The sequence below is a fragment of the Diceros bicornis genome, chromosome 34 (assembly GCF_020826845.1).
Source record: "Diceros bicornis minor isolate mBicDic1 chromosome 34, mDicBic1.mat.cur, whole genome shotgun sequence".
NCBI classification, from domain to species: domain Eukaryota; kingdom Metazoa; phylum Chordata; class Mammalia; order Perissodactyla; family Rhinocerotidae; genus Diceros; species Diceros bicornis.
In genome coordinates this window covers 24785585-24800416 of record NC_080773.1, presented here as the reverse complement: position 1 = coordinate 24800416, position 14832 = coordinate 24785585, and the positions used below count along the sequence as shown (strand labels likewise).

Here is a 14832-nt window from a genome sequence, read left to right as displayed (position 1 = left end):
CTCCCCCAAGTGTGTTGGTTTGTGTTTTGACAGAGGATAAAGCTATTTTACCAAAACACAGGGGATTTATTTGGGGTTTGGGTGAAAAATCATCTTGTGGGAAGTGGTAGGCCGACAGATGAGCTAAGGAAATGAGGTGTCTTTTGGGGCAGGAAACTGGTGGCAGAAGCCCCAGGTCCCGCGGGAGAGGTGACAGCAGCGGGGCAGGCAGACACCTGGGTCCCCAGGGGAATAAAGAGGCAGAGGGCTCAATGGCTGGTGCCAACTGGGGATTAAACAAATATTTACAGGCCACAGGGAAATACCCAGGCACTGGAAGTGGGCGGGGCGGGGCTTTGGGGAGGGCGGGGCCTAGCGGTACCGAGCGAGCCGGTCGTAGACGTGGTCCAGGTTTCTGCACAGGAATATCGAGAGCGTCATGAAGCTGAGCTATAGAGAAAGGAGACGCAGTCAGAGAGGTCGAGGGGGTGCCGGCGAGAGGGGGGTGGGGTAGTGAGGGTCCCAAGGGAGAAAAGTCGGGGTGGGGCCAGGGCAAGAAAGTAAGGCACCGAGAATTGGGCCGGGAGGGGTCCTGGGAGGGGCGAAGAAAGAAGTAGGTAGAAAATGGGCTGGGCTAGAGGGAGAACTGGGCCTGGTTGTGAAAGGTGGGGTTAGGGATGGGAGTTGGGGGGAAGATAAGAGGTGGAGAATGTGGTGGAGTTAAGGGTAATAGGGCAGGAGGTCATGGGGTAGGCCACAGAAGATGAGAGCGGGCCGGGGAGGGTGGGAACAGAGTTGGGAGCTGGAAGAGGAACAGAATAGGGTAAGGGAACCCAGTTGCGTCTAGCGTAGGTCTAGAGTGGGAAGGAGTGAGATCCGGAGCAAGCCCAGGGTCCTTTATTCTGGAGGCTCATCTGTCTCCCCTTCCGCCTCAGCCTGTAATTCCACCTCGGCCTCCACCTCCGTGCCCGCGCTCCTGGTCTCAGGCTGTTCCTCGTCTTGATCCCAAAGAGGCCAGGGCCCCAGGGCCATGGGCAGCTTGCCCTGCGGGGCCTTGTCCCCCCAGTTGGGGCAGGCATCGGCCATGCCCCAGCCACCCCACAGATTGCCGCTACGCCCGCTGCTGCTCAGCACACCACAGCGCCCTCCGTCGCCGTCAGCGCTCAGGCCGGGCCCAGGGCTCGAACCGTGGGCACCCAGGACCTGCGGCCGGGCTTCCCGGTAGAGCGCCCTGCGCAGTAGTAGCAGGCTCAGCCCTGCCACACTCACCTGCAGGGAAAGGGGAGGGATATTGTGGCCAATAGCAGGATGCTGGTCTTCCGAGGAAGGCCAATGGGAGCCTCGCGAGGAAGGGCGGGAACGCCTGCTTCCTCCGTACAACCAATCAGGGCTCACAGAGGCTAGGTCGCCTCCCTCGTCCCAGTTGGAGCGGCAGGAGGGCCTGTCTGGATTGGCTGACGCTCTACCACGCATGCGCCTTTCCCAGAGACTGGGAGGAAGCGCAATTTGGGGCGGGGCCAGCTAGGGATTGTAGGGCCAATCGCGAATGGGGGCGGGACCAGATCACCTCGAGGAGACCGACGCCCAGACAAACGCCCACTATGGAGATGAGGTTGTTCTGCAACCACTTCTGGAGGCTCTGCTCGCATCCCTGGGGAATGGTTTAAGGTAGAGTTCTTTTTGGGATTCGCCCTCAAGCCTGGGCCCACCGTTCTCAGCGCACCCCTCGCACCTCTTTCAGGCACCGCCCTGCTTCCTTCGTGACCAGAGTTCTCTAGTCTCTGCTTCGCCCCGTCCAAGCGTCCCCCTCCCTAGGCATCAGCGTTCCAGGTGCGACCCTTTTAGCCAGTCCTTTGCTTTAGGCCCCGCCTTTCCTACACGCCCCGCCCCTTTTAGGGGACTCCGCCCCTCCCTTTGTACCGTTCTTTCTCGTGGTTCCAACCTACGTGCAGACCCCACCCACGTCCTACGGCCCCGCCTCCTGGGGACCCTCCCGGCAGCCCAACACCTCCCACAGGTCCCTCCCCTTTCCAGCGGTTCCCGAACCCGCCCCACCTCGCGGTAGATGTAGCTGTTTTCAGGGACCACGCAAAGGTCTGTACTGTGTCGCGGCCGCGCCAGTGGTCCGAGCCGGCTGAACTGGGGGAGGGAGATCTTTTCGAAGATTGTGGAGTCGTTGGTGGCCGATGAGTTATAGCAGGAGCAGGGCACGTGGGGCACCTCCGACTCGTTGCTGCTCAGGCTGGGGACACGGAACCAGTCCTGAGGAGACTTCCAGCCGCAGCAGCGCAGCTAGGAGAGGGACAAGAGTCAGAGGGACCGGGACTGGAGGGATGCAAGATGATTTGGGGCATCATGGGACTGGGTGACGGGTATGAGGTCATGTTGGGGAGCAGAGGGCTAAGTGGTGGGTGCAGGGTGGGGTCACGACAGGGCCAGGGCACATTAGGGGAACATGGGGTTGGAAGAGACGAATCACGGGGCGACCTGGGGCTGGGGGAGGAGCTGTAGAATCACGCTGTGGACCGAAGATTGGGTGGACAGTGCAATTTAGCCTCAGGTAGGGGACAGGTGGATGGAGGGCGGGGCCACACGAATGACCAGGGAATGGAGCCTCACGTGAGCTGGATCCCGTGGGAGCCCGAGTCACTACGGGGCAGGGAGTAGGGTCACTCGGGCCTGGGGGCTGAGGGCCGAGTCTTGTCGAGGCAGAAGACGGAACCATTCCACAGTCTGGGAGCTGGGGGACTGGGCCACGTTGGGGCCAGTGTTCTTATCTGAGGGCGGGGCCCCGTCCGGCGTGGCGAGAGGTGGAGTGGATAGTTAGGGTTACGTCAGGGTCTTGGAGCTGGGGGCCCCGGCTCCGTTGGGGCGGACTTTCCTCGAGGCCGAGAGCAGAGCCACGTCAGAGTCTCAGAGCTGGAGGGAGGGGTACACGTCCGGGGGGATGGGGGTCTCACGCACCTGGAACTGCACGTAGTCCCAGCTCTCCTCGGCCGCGGCCCGCTCCGGTTTGGCGCGGTACTTCTGGATAGTCTCCAGCACGATCTCCTTCACCCTCCGCGCCAGCTGAGAGGCCGAGAGTGAGGCTGGACCCCTACCAGCCTCCCCACCTCCACCGGCCCCGACCCACTCCAGCCACTCCCCGGCTGTTTCAGCCCCGTGGGATCCCTGAGCACATTTATGTTGGCCTCAGTTCCTCACTGAAGGGCTAGCTATGTTTTTGTTCCTCAAAACCTCAGCCAGTTTCTACCCTCTGTCTTTCTATTTTTCCCTCTATCTCCCACGATCTCTCATTAGGTCTCTATCACTACCTGGGAGCCTTTTGTTTCTCTGCTGTGTTTTTTATCGTTTGTTTGTTTGTTTTTCCTGTTTGTTTCCGTTTAGATCTCTTTCTCTCTTGCTATGTCTGTCTTCCTCCGTCCATGTCGGTGAGTCTTTCTCTAACTCTCCCTGTCTCTTTCTCTCTCTGTGTCCCTCTGCCACTCTCTGTATCTGACTCTCTTCTGTCTCTTGCTCTTTCTGTCTGTTTCTCTCAGTCTTCCTCTGCCTGGTTATATGTTTTTATCTATGTCAGCCCCCGTCTGCCTTTGTTTCTCTTTCCACTTCCTCCCACTCCCCCACGCCCACCCACTAGCTGCAGGGAGGGAGAGGGGAAGGCAACCTCACCCGGCTCCGCTGAGTGGAGATGAGGATCCCCAGGGTGATCTGCGTGGCAAACAGGAGCAGCAGTATCCCAAAATACTGGGAGGGCAGAGTGGAGAGGTCAGGCTGAGCCCCTCCCCTGGATGCAGGGCCTGCCAGGGCTCTATTTGAGGGGGGGATGTGAGTGGTCCTAGGGATGCGGGGGGCACTCACCAGACCCAGGAGGCAGCGAAGCTCCTTCAGGGCCCCCACACAGCCCAGGAGGGCCAGGCCCATGGTGAGGATTCCTGAGATGGCCAGGGCCTTGGACCAGATCTGCAGGGGCATGAAGGACAAGCCTGGGGGACATGAGAGGCAGTGACTTTGGGCCCCATGTGCACAGCTCCAGGCAGCCCCATTCCCCACCCACGTGGCCACCCAAGTGGGGAACAGCATCCGGGCGGGGGCCTCTTTCTGGGCTCCCAGCACTCTTTTCTCTGGGTATCTGCCCTGGCCCTAGTCTCTGTCCCTTTTCTTCTGAGATTCTCTCCTTCTCTCTCTGAGTCTCTGTCCTCCTCTCTCTCTGGGTCTCTGTCCCTTTCTCCCTGGTCTCTGTCTCTCCCTCTTGCTCTCAGTCTCTCTTTTGTCCTTCAGCTCCTCCTCAACCCTGAGAGTATCAGCCCATTACTTGTTCTGTGACATTAGATCAGTCACTTAAACATCCCTGCAGCCTAGGGGTTAGTAATATCTATTTCTTAGGGTTGTTTTGAAGGACATGTGTTCAACCCAGTCCTCAACCCAGGGCAAACACTTAGTAAATATGAGCTATTAGGGTTTTGACTATTACCCCATTATTATTTTCCTACTCTTATTATTAGTGTCACATTTGCTCTTCCACTTCCTTTCTGGGTGACATCCAGTAAGTGACTTCCCCTCTCTGAACCTCAAGAGAGAGGAAGGTTTGCTGAAGAATGAGAATCTGCCCAAGATCTGACACATAGGAAGTGCCTGAGGGATGGCTATTATTATTATTAGTAGTAGTAGTAGTACGCACAACTCATTTGTCAGAGGAAGGTGCTAAGCTTAGGCATGGCAGTGGCGAGCAGTGGAGCAAAGCTTGGGACCTGCCTAGGGAGCTGAGCACCGTGGGCCTCCCTGGGACAAGAGAGACCCCAGGAGGCCACTTGTGGGGAGGCTGAGTCCACGCCTGCTGCAGGGAGGCCCCCCGCCGACTGCCCCAGCCCCCTCACCCACAAAAGACACGAAACTGGTCTTGTCGATGAGTATCCAGATGCCGAAGCAGAAAATAAGGCTGCCTAGGACCTGGGGAGAGGAGAAGAGAATACGGCGGTGGGCAAAGGGGGCTAGGATAGGTGGTCGGGCGGCTGTGGCAGGGGTGGGGACCCGGGCTGGGTAGCCATGAGGCAACTCACGAAGAAGAAGAGGTTGAAGACGAAGAGGAGGTACTTGATGAGGCTGAGGCATCTGTCCTGGGCTGACATCTTCACGTAGAGGGGTGAGCCACCAGTGGGAGGGACGGGACAGAAGAGGTGTTGGCAGTGGGGGAGACAGGCAGAAAGACAGAGGCCGTGAGAGAGAGAGAGAGAGAGAGAGAGAGAGAGAGAGAGAGGAGAGGCTGAGAGAGGGAGAAAGGAACACAGAGAAAGAGGAAGTTCCAGGGGTGGAGCCCCACCCCCTTCCTCCACACCCGAGGTGGCTTTCTTCTCTGTCTCTGTCCCTGTCTCCCTCACCTGCCCCACTGCGACACACACACCCATACCTGAGGGGCCTTGGAATTTGTGGGCACCACGGACACAGCAGGCAGTCCCTCCCAGGTCTCCATGGCTCAGGCTGGGGGACCCACAGGAACTCCTGGTCTACTTGTACCCACCTCCTCTGGGCACCAGGACCCCAGGCTGGCTCTGAACAGCAGCCGACCTCACAGACACTCTGACCTCACCGCCTGCCATCCCTGCATCCGTCTCTGTCCTCCCTTCCTGGCCCTGGGTCTCTTCTCCTCCCCTCTCTGGGTCTCTGTTCCCTTTTCTCTGGGTTGTTAGTCCTCTCTTTCCCTCTGGGTCTCTGTTCTCCTCTCTCTGGGTCTCTGTGTCCCTCCCACCCCCGGGGGTCTCTATCCTCTCCCTCTCTGGGTTTCTGGCCCCTTCTCTCTGCATGCCTGTGCTTTCTCTGTTTATCTAGCCCCTTCTTCCCCCTTGTCATGGCCCCTCTCTCTCGGAGTCTGCATCCTGTTCTTGGCGACAAGTGTCGATCATGGCGCTCCCACGTGCTGGGGCAGGGGCTGGGCACCTGGGGGAAGTGAAAGTGCTGCAGGCCCCAAATGGGAAGGTCCCTGGGAGTGAGGAGGGCGACTGGGTGGTACCAAAACACCCAGAGCGGAAGCTAAGCCTCGGGCAGTACTTCCTGCCTCTGCAGTGGGGCCCCAAAAGGAGGAGCCAGGATCGAGCCTGGGACTTTGGCAGTTAGATCCAGGTTTGCAGTACCTAATTGTCTCCAGGCCTGAGCTGCACACCCAGCAGCTTCTGAAGTCTCCCCTGAGGCCCCACAGGCTCCCCACTCTTGTCCCAAATTCCTCACAGATTTGCAATGTCAGGGATGTTCCTACCATCCTGACATTCACCCAGGCCCTGGAAAACCAGCCTCTCTTAGCATCCTCTCTTTTTTTTTTTTCAATTTTATTTATTTATTTATTTTTTTCCCCCAAAGCCCCAATAGATAGTTGTACGTCATAGCTGCACATCCTTCTAGTTGCTGTATGTGGGACGCGGCCTCAGCATGCCCAGAGAAGCGGTGCGTTGGTGTGCGCCCGGGATCCGAACCCGGGCCGCCAGCAGCGGAGCACGTGCACTCAACCACTAAGCCACGGGGCCAGCCCAGCATCCTCTCTTCTGAGAAGTCTCATCCACTATTTTCTTTTTTTTTAAAGGCTCCTAATGCAATTAATTTTCTTATTAATGTCATCAAAAATCAATTCATATTAATAGTATTCCAATTTTTGACTCTGGGCTTTCCTTTTTTTCCCCAACTTGATTGAGGAATGGTTGACAAGTATAATTGTCTATATTTAAAGTGTACAACATGATTTGATATACATATACATTGTGGAATGATTACCAAGCTTGAGATATTTAACACATTCATCATTTCACATAGTTAACTCTTTTTTTTTTTTTGGGGGTGAGAATGCTTAAGATCTACTCTTAGCAACTTTAAGTACACAATACTGTATTATTAACTATAGTCACCATGCTGTACCTTACATCCTCAGAACTTCTTATTCTTATAACTGAAAGTTTGTACCCCTTAACCTACATCTCTCCATTTCCTCCACTCCCCAGACCCTGGCAACTGCCATTCTACTCTCTGTTTCTATGAAATTGGCTTTTTTTTTTTTTTTTTTAGATTCCACATATAAGTAATACCATACAGTATTTGTCTTTCTCTTTCTGACTTATTTCACTTAGCATCATGCCCTCCAGGTTCATCCATGTTGTTGCAAATGGCAGGATTTCCTTCTTTTTTATGGCTGAATAATATTCTGTTGTGTATATATACCACATTTTCTTTCTTTCTTTCTTTTTTTTTGTTGAGGAAGATTGGCCCTGAGCTAACATCTGTTGCCAATCTTCCTCTTTTTGCTTGAGGAAGATTGTCGCTGAGCTAACATCTGTGCCAGGCCTCTATTTTGCATGTGGGACGCCACCACAGCATGGCTTTATGAGTGGCGTGTAGGTCTGCACCAGGGATCCGAAACTGCGAACCTCAGGCTGCGGAAGCGGAGCATGAGAACTCAACTACTATGCCACCGGGCCGGCCCCTATACCACATTTTCTTGATCCATTCATCTATTGAAGGACATTTAGGCTGTTTCCATGTCTTGGCTATTGTGAATAATGCTGCAATGAACATGAGAGTGCAGATATCTCTTCCAAATACTGATTTCATTTACTTTGGATATATACGTGGGAGTGGGATTGCTGGATTATATGGTAATTCTATTTTTTTTTTGGGGGGGGGAGGAAGATCAGCCCTGAGCTAACATCCGTGCTAATCCTCCTCTTTTTGCTGAGGAAGACCGGCTCTGAGCTAACATCTATTGCCAGTCCTCCTCCTTTTTTTTTTTCCCCAAAGCCCCAGTAGATAGTTGTATGTCATAGTTAACATCCTTCTAGCTGCTGTATGTGGGTCGCGGCCTCAGCATGGCCGGACAAGCGGTGTGTCGGTGCGCGCCCGGGATCCGAACCCCCGGCCGCCAGTAGCGGAGCGCGCGCACTTAACCGCTAAGCCACGGGGCCGGCCCTCATATGGTAATTCTATTTTTAATTTTTTCAGGATCTTCCATACTGTTTTCCATAGTGGCTGCACCAATTTACATTCCTACCAACAGTGCACAAGGTTCCCTTTTCTCCACGCCCTCTCCAATACTTGTTCTCTTGTCTTTTTGATAATAGGCATCCTAACAGGTGTGAGATGGTATCTCATTGTGGTTTTGATTTGCATTTCCCTCATGATTAGTGATGTTGAGCATGTTTTCATGTACCTATTGGCCATTTGTATATCTTCTTTAGAAAAATGTCTCTTCTGGTCTATTTCTTAATGAGATTATTTGCTTTTTTGCTGTTGAGTTGTATGAGTTCTTTATATATTTTGGATATTAACCTCCTATCAGATATATGCTTTGCAAATATTTTCTCTCATTTCTTAGGTTGCCTTTCAATTTATTAATTGTTTCCTTTGTTGTGCAGAAGCTCTTTTGTTTGATGTAATCCCACTTGTTTATTTTAGCTTTTGTTTCTTGTGTTTTTTGTTATCTTATCCAATAAGTTATTGCCAAGACCAACTTGGCAAAACACAAGGAGCAGTTTCCCTATATTTTCTTCTAGGAGTTTTACAGTTTCAGGTCTTACATTTAAGTCTTTAATCCACTTCAAGTTAATTTTTGTGAGTGGTATACGATAGTGGTTCAGTTTCATTCTTTTGCATGTGGCTGTCCAGTTTTCCCAGCACCATTTATTGAAGAGACTATCCTTTCCCCAGTATTGTTCTTCGCACATGTGTCAAAAATGAATTGACCGTATTTGTGTGAGTATATTTCTGGGCTCTCTATTCTGTTTCACTGATCTATATGCCTGTTTTTATGCCAGTACCCTATTGTTTTGATTACTATAACTTTGTAATATAGTTTGAAATCAGGAAGTGTGATGCTTCCAACTTTGTTCTTCTTTCTCAAAATTGTTTTGGCTATTCAGGATCTTTTGTATTTCCATACAAATTTTAGGATAATTTTTTCTATTTCTGTGAAAAACACCATTAGAATCTTGATAGGGGATTTCATTGAATCTGTAGATTGCTTGGGGTAGTATGGACATTTTCACAATATTAATCCTTCTAATCCAAGACCATATCTTTCTACTTGTGTCTTCTTCAATTTCTTTCATCAATGTCTAATAGTTTTCAGTGTACAGATTTTTTACCTCTTTGGTTAAATGTATTCCTAAGTATTTTATTGTTTTTGATGCTATTATAAATAGGATAGCTTTCTTAATTTCTCTTTCAGATAGTTTGTTGTTAGTGTATAGAAATGCAACTGAGTTTTGTATGTTGATCTTGTATCCTGCAATTTTACTGAATTCATTTATTAGTTCTAACAGTTTTTTGGTGGAGTCATTAGGGTGTTTTATATAAGATCATGTTGTCTGCAAGCTGATAATTTTCTTCCTTTCTGATTTCGATAACTTTTATTTCTTTTTCTTGTCTGATTGCTGTGGCTAGGACTTCCAGAACTATGTTGAATAGAAGTGGTGAGAGTGGGCATTTTTGTATTGTTCCTGATCATAGAGGAAAGGCTTTTAAATTTTGACCATTGAGTATGGTGTTAGCTTTGGGCTTGTCATATGTGGTCTTTATTATGTTGAGGCACATTCCTTTTATACCTAATTTGTTGAGAATTTTTGTCATGAAAGGCTGTTGAATTTTGTCAAATGCTTTTTCTGCATCTATTGAAATGATCATATGGTTTTTACCATTCATTCTATCAGTGTGGTATACTCATGTGTTAGTTTGCCTATGCTGAACCATACTTGCATCCCAGGGATAAATCTCGCCTGATCATGGTGTATGATCCTTTTAATGTGCTGTTGAATTCAGTTTGCTAATATTTTGTTGAGGATTTTTGCATCTATGTTCATCAGGGATATTGGCCTGTAATTTTTCTTTTCTTGCTGTGTCCTTGTCTGGCTTTGGTATCAAGGTAATGATGGCCTTATAAAATGAGTTTGGAAGTGTTCCTTTCTCTTCAAATTTTGGGAAGAGTTTGAGAAGGATTAATATTAATTCTTCATTAAATGTTTAGTAGAATTCACCAGTAAAATCATCTGGTCCTGGGCTTTTATTTGTTGGGGGATTTTTAATTACTGATTCAATCTCCTTGCTCATTATTGGTATCTTCAGATTTACTTCGTGATTCAGTCTTGGTAAGTTGTATGTTTCTAGGAATTTATCCATTTCTTCTAAGTTATCTAATTTGTTGGCATATAATTGTTCATAGTAGTCTCTTATGATCCTTTATATTTCTGTGGTATCAGTTGTTATGTCTCGTTTTTCATTTATGATTTTATTAATTTGAGTCATTTTATCTTTTTTCTTAGTTTTGCCAAAGGTTTGTCAATTTTGTTTATCTTTCCAAAAAAGCAACTCTTCATTTCATTGATTTTTACATTGTCTTCCTAGTCTCTATTTCATTTATTTCTGCTCTAATAATTATTATTTTCTTTCTTCTGCTACTTTTAGATTTAGTTTCTTCTTCTTTTTCTAGTTCCTTGTGGTGTAAGGTTAGAACACAGATACAAAAAACCTCAACAAAATACTAGCAAATTGAATTCACTCTTTTTTTTTTTTTCTGAGGAAGATCAGCCCTGAGCTAACATCCGATGCCAATCCTCCTCTCTTTTGCTGAGGAAGAGTGGCCCTGGGCTAACATCTGTGCCCATCTTCCTCTACTTGATATGGAATGCCGCCACAGCATGGCTTGACAAGCAGTGCGTTGGTGCGCGCCTGGGATCTGAACCCTCAAACCCCGGGCTGCCAAAGCAGAGCGCACGCACTTAACCGCTGCACCACCGGGCCGGCCCCTGAATTCACTCTTTTTCATTCTTATTTCTTTTTTATCCTCTGACTGGATAATATCAAGAGATCTGTCTTCAAGTTCACGATTCTTTCTTCCTGGGTGGGCCAACCCCTGGGTGACATCCTTATTCCCTCTTTACCATACAGCCCATCAGTCTCTAAGCCAGTTCCTCCTGCCTCCTGATTCTCTACTCTGTCCCCTCATCTCTGTCCTTATGGCTCAGGATGGCTCAGGACTTGTGCTCTCCCACCTGGACCCAGACCTCAGGCTCCTCTCTGGCCTTAGTCTCTCCCCTCCAGCCTATTCCCCTCATGGCCCCAGAGGAGTTTTTTTGAAACCAAGACCTGAGTTACACAGCCCTATGTCCAAATCTCAGTTAGGACACCAACTCACCACCCCTCATCCCTCAGCTCCCACTTCTAAGCCATTATGAAGTCCTCTATGCTCTACTACTAAAATACATTTCAAATCCATCCACTTCTCTCCAACTCCAATGCCACCATCCTAATCCAGGATCTCATCATTTTCCACACAAATAATTATAATTGCCTCTGAACTGATTGTAGTGGGTTGAATGTTGACCCCCCAAAAGGTGCATCCATGTTCTGGAATCTGAATGTGACCTTATTTGGAAAAAGGGTTTCTGCAGATGTAATTAAGTTAAGGATCTCAGGAGGAAAGCAACCTAGATTATGTGAGTAGGCCCTAAATTTAATGATGTGTCCTGTTTTATAAGAGACACACAGAGGAAAAGACACAGAGAGAAGAGGAGAATGCCATTTGAAGAGAGATGCAGAGATTGGAGTTATGCAGCCACAAGCCAAAGCAGTCCTGGAGCCAACATAAGCTCGAAGAGCAAAGATCTGATTCTCCCCTAGAGCCTCCATGGGGAGTGCAGCCCTGCCAACACCTTGATTTTGGACTTCTGGCCTCCAGAACTGTGTGAGAATAAATTTCCATTGTTTTAAGCTACCAAGTTTGTAATAATTTGTTATTGCAATCACAAGAAACTAATACACCAATCTCCCCCTATTCCACCCACCAATCCCTTCCTGAGAGATGAGTACATGAGTAACTGGAGGTCCAGGGGTAGGTGGCAGAGATTCACTAGATACTCACCAACTTGGTTTCTTCTTTCCTCTTTCCTAGGCACACAGAAAGACTACATTTCCCAGGCCTCCTTCCAGTGAGATTGAGGCCACGTGACTAGTCTTGGGCCAATAGGGTGGGTGCAGAGTGATATAGGCCACTTCTGGACTTGGCCATAACATGTCCTGTACAGTTTTTACCTTGTCTCTCTCCCTTCACTTATTGGCTGCCTAGAAGCTGAGAAGTCATTGGAGGACTCAGGGATGGAGAGCCAAGAGATAAAGGAGCTTAGGTCCCTGGTTTCTCCTTGGAGGAGAGCCTTTTGGACTTTATATAAGTATGAAAATATTGCATTAAGCTACTAATATTTTAGGGTTGTGTGTTAAAGCAACTAGCTTTAATAGTCCTGACTGCTATGGGTAGAATACCTGTAACTACGTTTTAGTCAGCATCAAAATTCAGATCTGTGATAAACTCCAGTGCTGTCAAATTTTCTTTTAGTAGTTTTGAGTGCATAATGTTATTTTTTACCTTTTTTTATTGTGAAAGATGACACATATAGTAATGTTCACAAAACACAATGTACAGCTCAGTGAATTATCACACAGTAAATATCCATGTAACTAAGATCAACATTAGCATCAACCCAGAAACTGTTTACTCCCTTGCAAATCACTAGCCCCTTCCTCTTTTTTTTTTTTTTTTGTGAGGAAGATCAGCCCTGAGCTAACATCCATGCTAATCCTCCTCTTTTTGCTGAGGAAGACCGGCTCTGAGCTAACATCTATTGCCAATCCTCCTTCTTTTTTCTCCCCAAAGCCCCAGTAGATAGTTGTATGTCATAGTTGCACATCCTTCTGGTTGCTGTATGTGGGACGCGGCCTCAGCATGGCCGGACAAGTGGTGCGTCAGTGCGCGCCCGGGATCCGAACCCGGGCTGCCAGTAGCGGAGCACACGCACTTAACCGCTAAGCCCCGGGGCCAGCCCCGAGCCCCTTCCTCTTGACTTATAACACTATACTTTGGTTTGGCCTGTTTTTAATTATGCAAATAGAGCCATCGAGTAAGTATTCTTTTCTGTTGGACTTAATTTTTTTCAACATTATGTTTGGGAGATTCATCAATGGAATAAGTAGCAATAGTTCTTACATTCTCACCATTCTGCAGTATTCCATTGTCTGAATATACCACAGTTTATCCATTCAACTGTTGATGTACATTTTGGTTGTTTCCAGTTTTGGGTTATTACAGATAATATGAGTATAAATACTAAAGAAAAGAAACATTATTTTTAATAGTATGTTTTATTTAATCCAACATATCTAAAATATTAACATGTAATCAATATAAAAAGTATTAATGAGATCTTTTACATTCTTTTTGTATTGAGTCTTTGAAATCCAGTGTGTATTTTACACTAACAGCATATATCAATTTGGACTCACCACATTTTGAGTGCTCAGAAGCCACATGTGGTGAGTGGCTACCATCTTGGACCACCCAGCTCTAAGGGAAACCAATGCACCTGATGCTCTATTCCATCTTTTCTTGCCTCCTCCTTAAGGACATCCCTCCTATGATTTGTTTCCTCTTTCCTCTGAATCACCAAGTTCCCCTTCTCTACCAACTCTTTCCTACTAGCATACAAACGTGCTATTATTTCTTCCATCTTAAAAGCTCATTCCTTGACCACACATCCTTCTACACTTTCGTCCCATTTCTTCCTCTTGATAATAAAATCCATTAAAAAGTTGTCTATGTTCACATCTTCTTCTTCCTCTCTTCCAAGTCTCCCTTGACTCTACTCCAGTAAGGCTTTTATCCTGACTCATCAACCAAAACCACTTTTGTCCAAGTCACCAATGATATCCATGCAGTCAATCCTTGGTCCCCCTCTTACTTGACCTCTCTACACCAGTGGTTGTGGTCCCTGCAAGGGCAGCATCAGTGTCACCTGGGAACTTGTTAGAAATGCATATTCTCGGTCCCCATCCCAGACCTACTGTAGTGGGCTAAATGGTGGCTCCCCAAAAGGTATGTCCTTGTCCTAACCCCCAGAACTTGTGAATGTGACTTTATTTGGAGAAAGGGTCTTTGCAGATGTAATTAAGGATTTCAAGATGAGATTATCCTTGATTATTGGAGTGGGCCCTAAATCTAATGTCAAGTGTCCTTATAAGAGGCACCCAGAAGAGAGACACTCCTAGAAGAGAAGGCCACTTGAAGACAGAGGCAGAGATTGGAGTTATGCAGACAAGCCAGGGAATGCCTGGAGCCACCAGAAGCTGCCCTTAGCCCAGACATCCTATTGTCTGCCCAGAAGCTAGAGGGATCCTCCTGTTAAAACATAAGTCACTTCTTGACTGAAAATCCTCTAATAGCTTTTCATCTTGCTCAGGAAAAAAACCCCAACTTCCTACCATGACCTACAAGGGCCTCCACACAACACTCTGGCCCCTGCTACTTCTCTGATCCCATCTACTACCGCCCTATCGCTCAATCACTGGGACCCAGTCATACTGTCTTCCATGCTGTTTCAAGAACCTGTCAAGTACACATCTGCCTCTAGGTCTTTGCCATTGCTGTTCTCTCTGCCTAGAATGCTCTTTCCCATGTTGTTCACGGCTCCCTTCCTCATCTCCTTCAAGACTCTTCTCACTTCCTCTGAGAGGTCTTTCTTGACTACTCTGTCTATAGCTCTCTGCCTTGTCCCCTCATAACACTCTCTTTTGTTTTCTTTTTTCTTTATTGGTGAGGAAGATTGGCCCTGAGCTAACATATGTTGCCAATCTTCCTCTTTTTGCTTGAGGAAGATTGTCCCTGAGCTAACATCTGTGCCAATCATCCTCTATTTTTTATGTGGCACGCCACCACAGCATGGCTTGATGAGTGGCGTGTAGTTCCATGCCCAGGACCCCAACCCGGGAACCCCGGGCCATTGAAACGGAGTGTGAACTTAACCACTACGCCACTGGGCTGGCCCCTCTTTTGTTTTC

At 48.3% G+C, this 14832-nt stretch overlaps 2 protein-coding genes across 5 annotated transcripts in view; one reads left to right on the top strand and one right to left on the bottom strand.

Moving 5' to 3' along the window:
- Positions 1 to 45: 45 nt before the first annotated feature.
- CD37 (CD37 molecule) lies at positions 46 to 5193 on the bottom strand. Of its 4 annotated transcripts, XM_058529831.1 has the most exons (8): positions 5037 to 5193; positions 4854 to 4926; positions 3838 to 3962; positions 3649 to 3723; positions 2944 to 3048; positions 2035 to 2271; positions 1547 to 1630; positions 46 to 429 (listed from the first exon to the last, which is right to left on the bottom strand). In XM_058529831.1, exons 1-8 carry the CDS (start codon positions 5103 to 5105, stop codon positions 352 to 354), a joined length of 846 nt encoding a protein of 281 aa, XP_058385814.1. In that variant the 5' UTR covers positions 5106 to 5193; the 3' UTR covers positions 46 to 351. The 4 variants fall into 4 exon arrangements, with proteins under 4 accessions (XP_058385814.1, XP_058385816.1, XP_058385812.1 ...); XM_058529833.1 differs by lacking the exon at positions 1547 to 1630; XM_058529829.1 differs by lacking the exon at positions 46 to 429 and having other exon boundaries at positions 437 to 1630.
- LOC131397152 (orphan sodium- and chloride-dependent neurotransmitter transporter NTT5-like) overlaps positions 1584 to 14832 on the top strand; it is a 56825-nt gene continuing 43576 nt past the window's right edge. The window contains 2 exon segments of the mRNA XM_058529853.1: positions 1584 to 1647; positions 11484 to 11689. Coding sequence (XP_058385836.1) covers positions 11538 to 11689 — 152 coding nt within the window. The 5' untranslated portion in view covers positions 1584 to 1647; positions 11484 to 11537.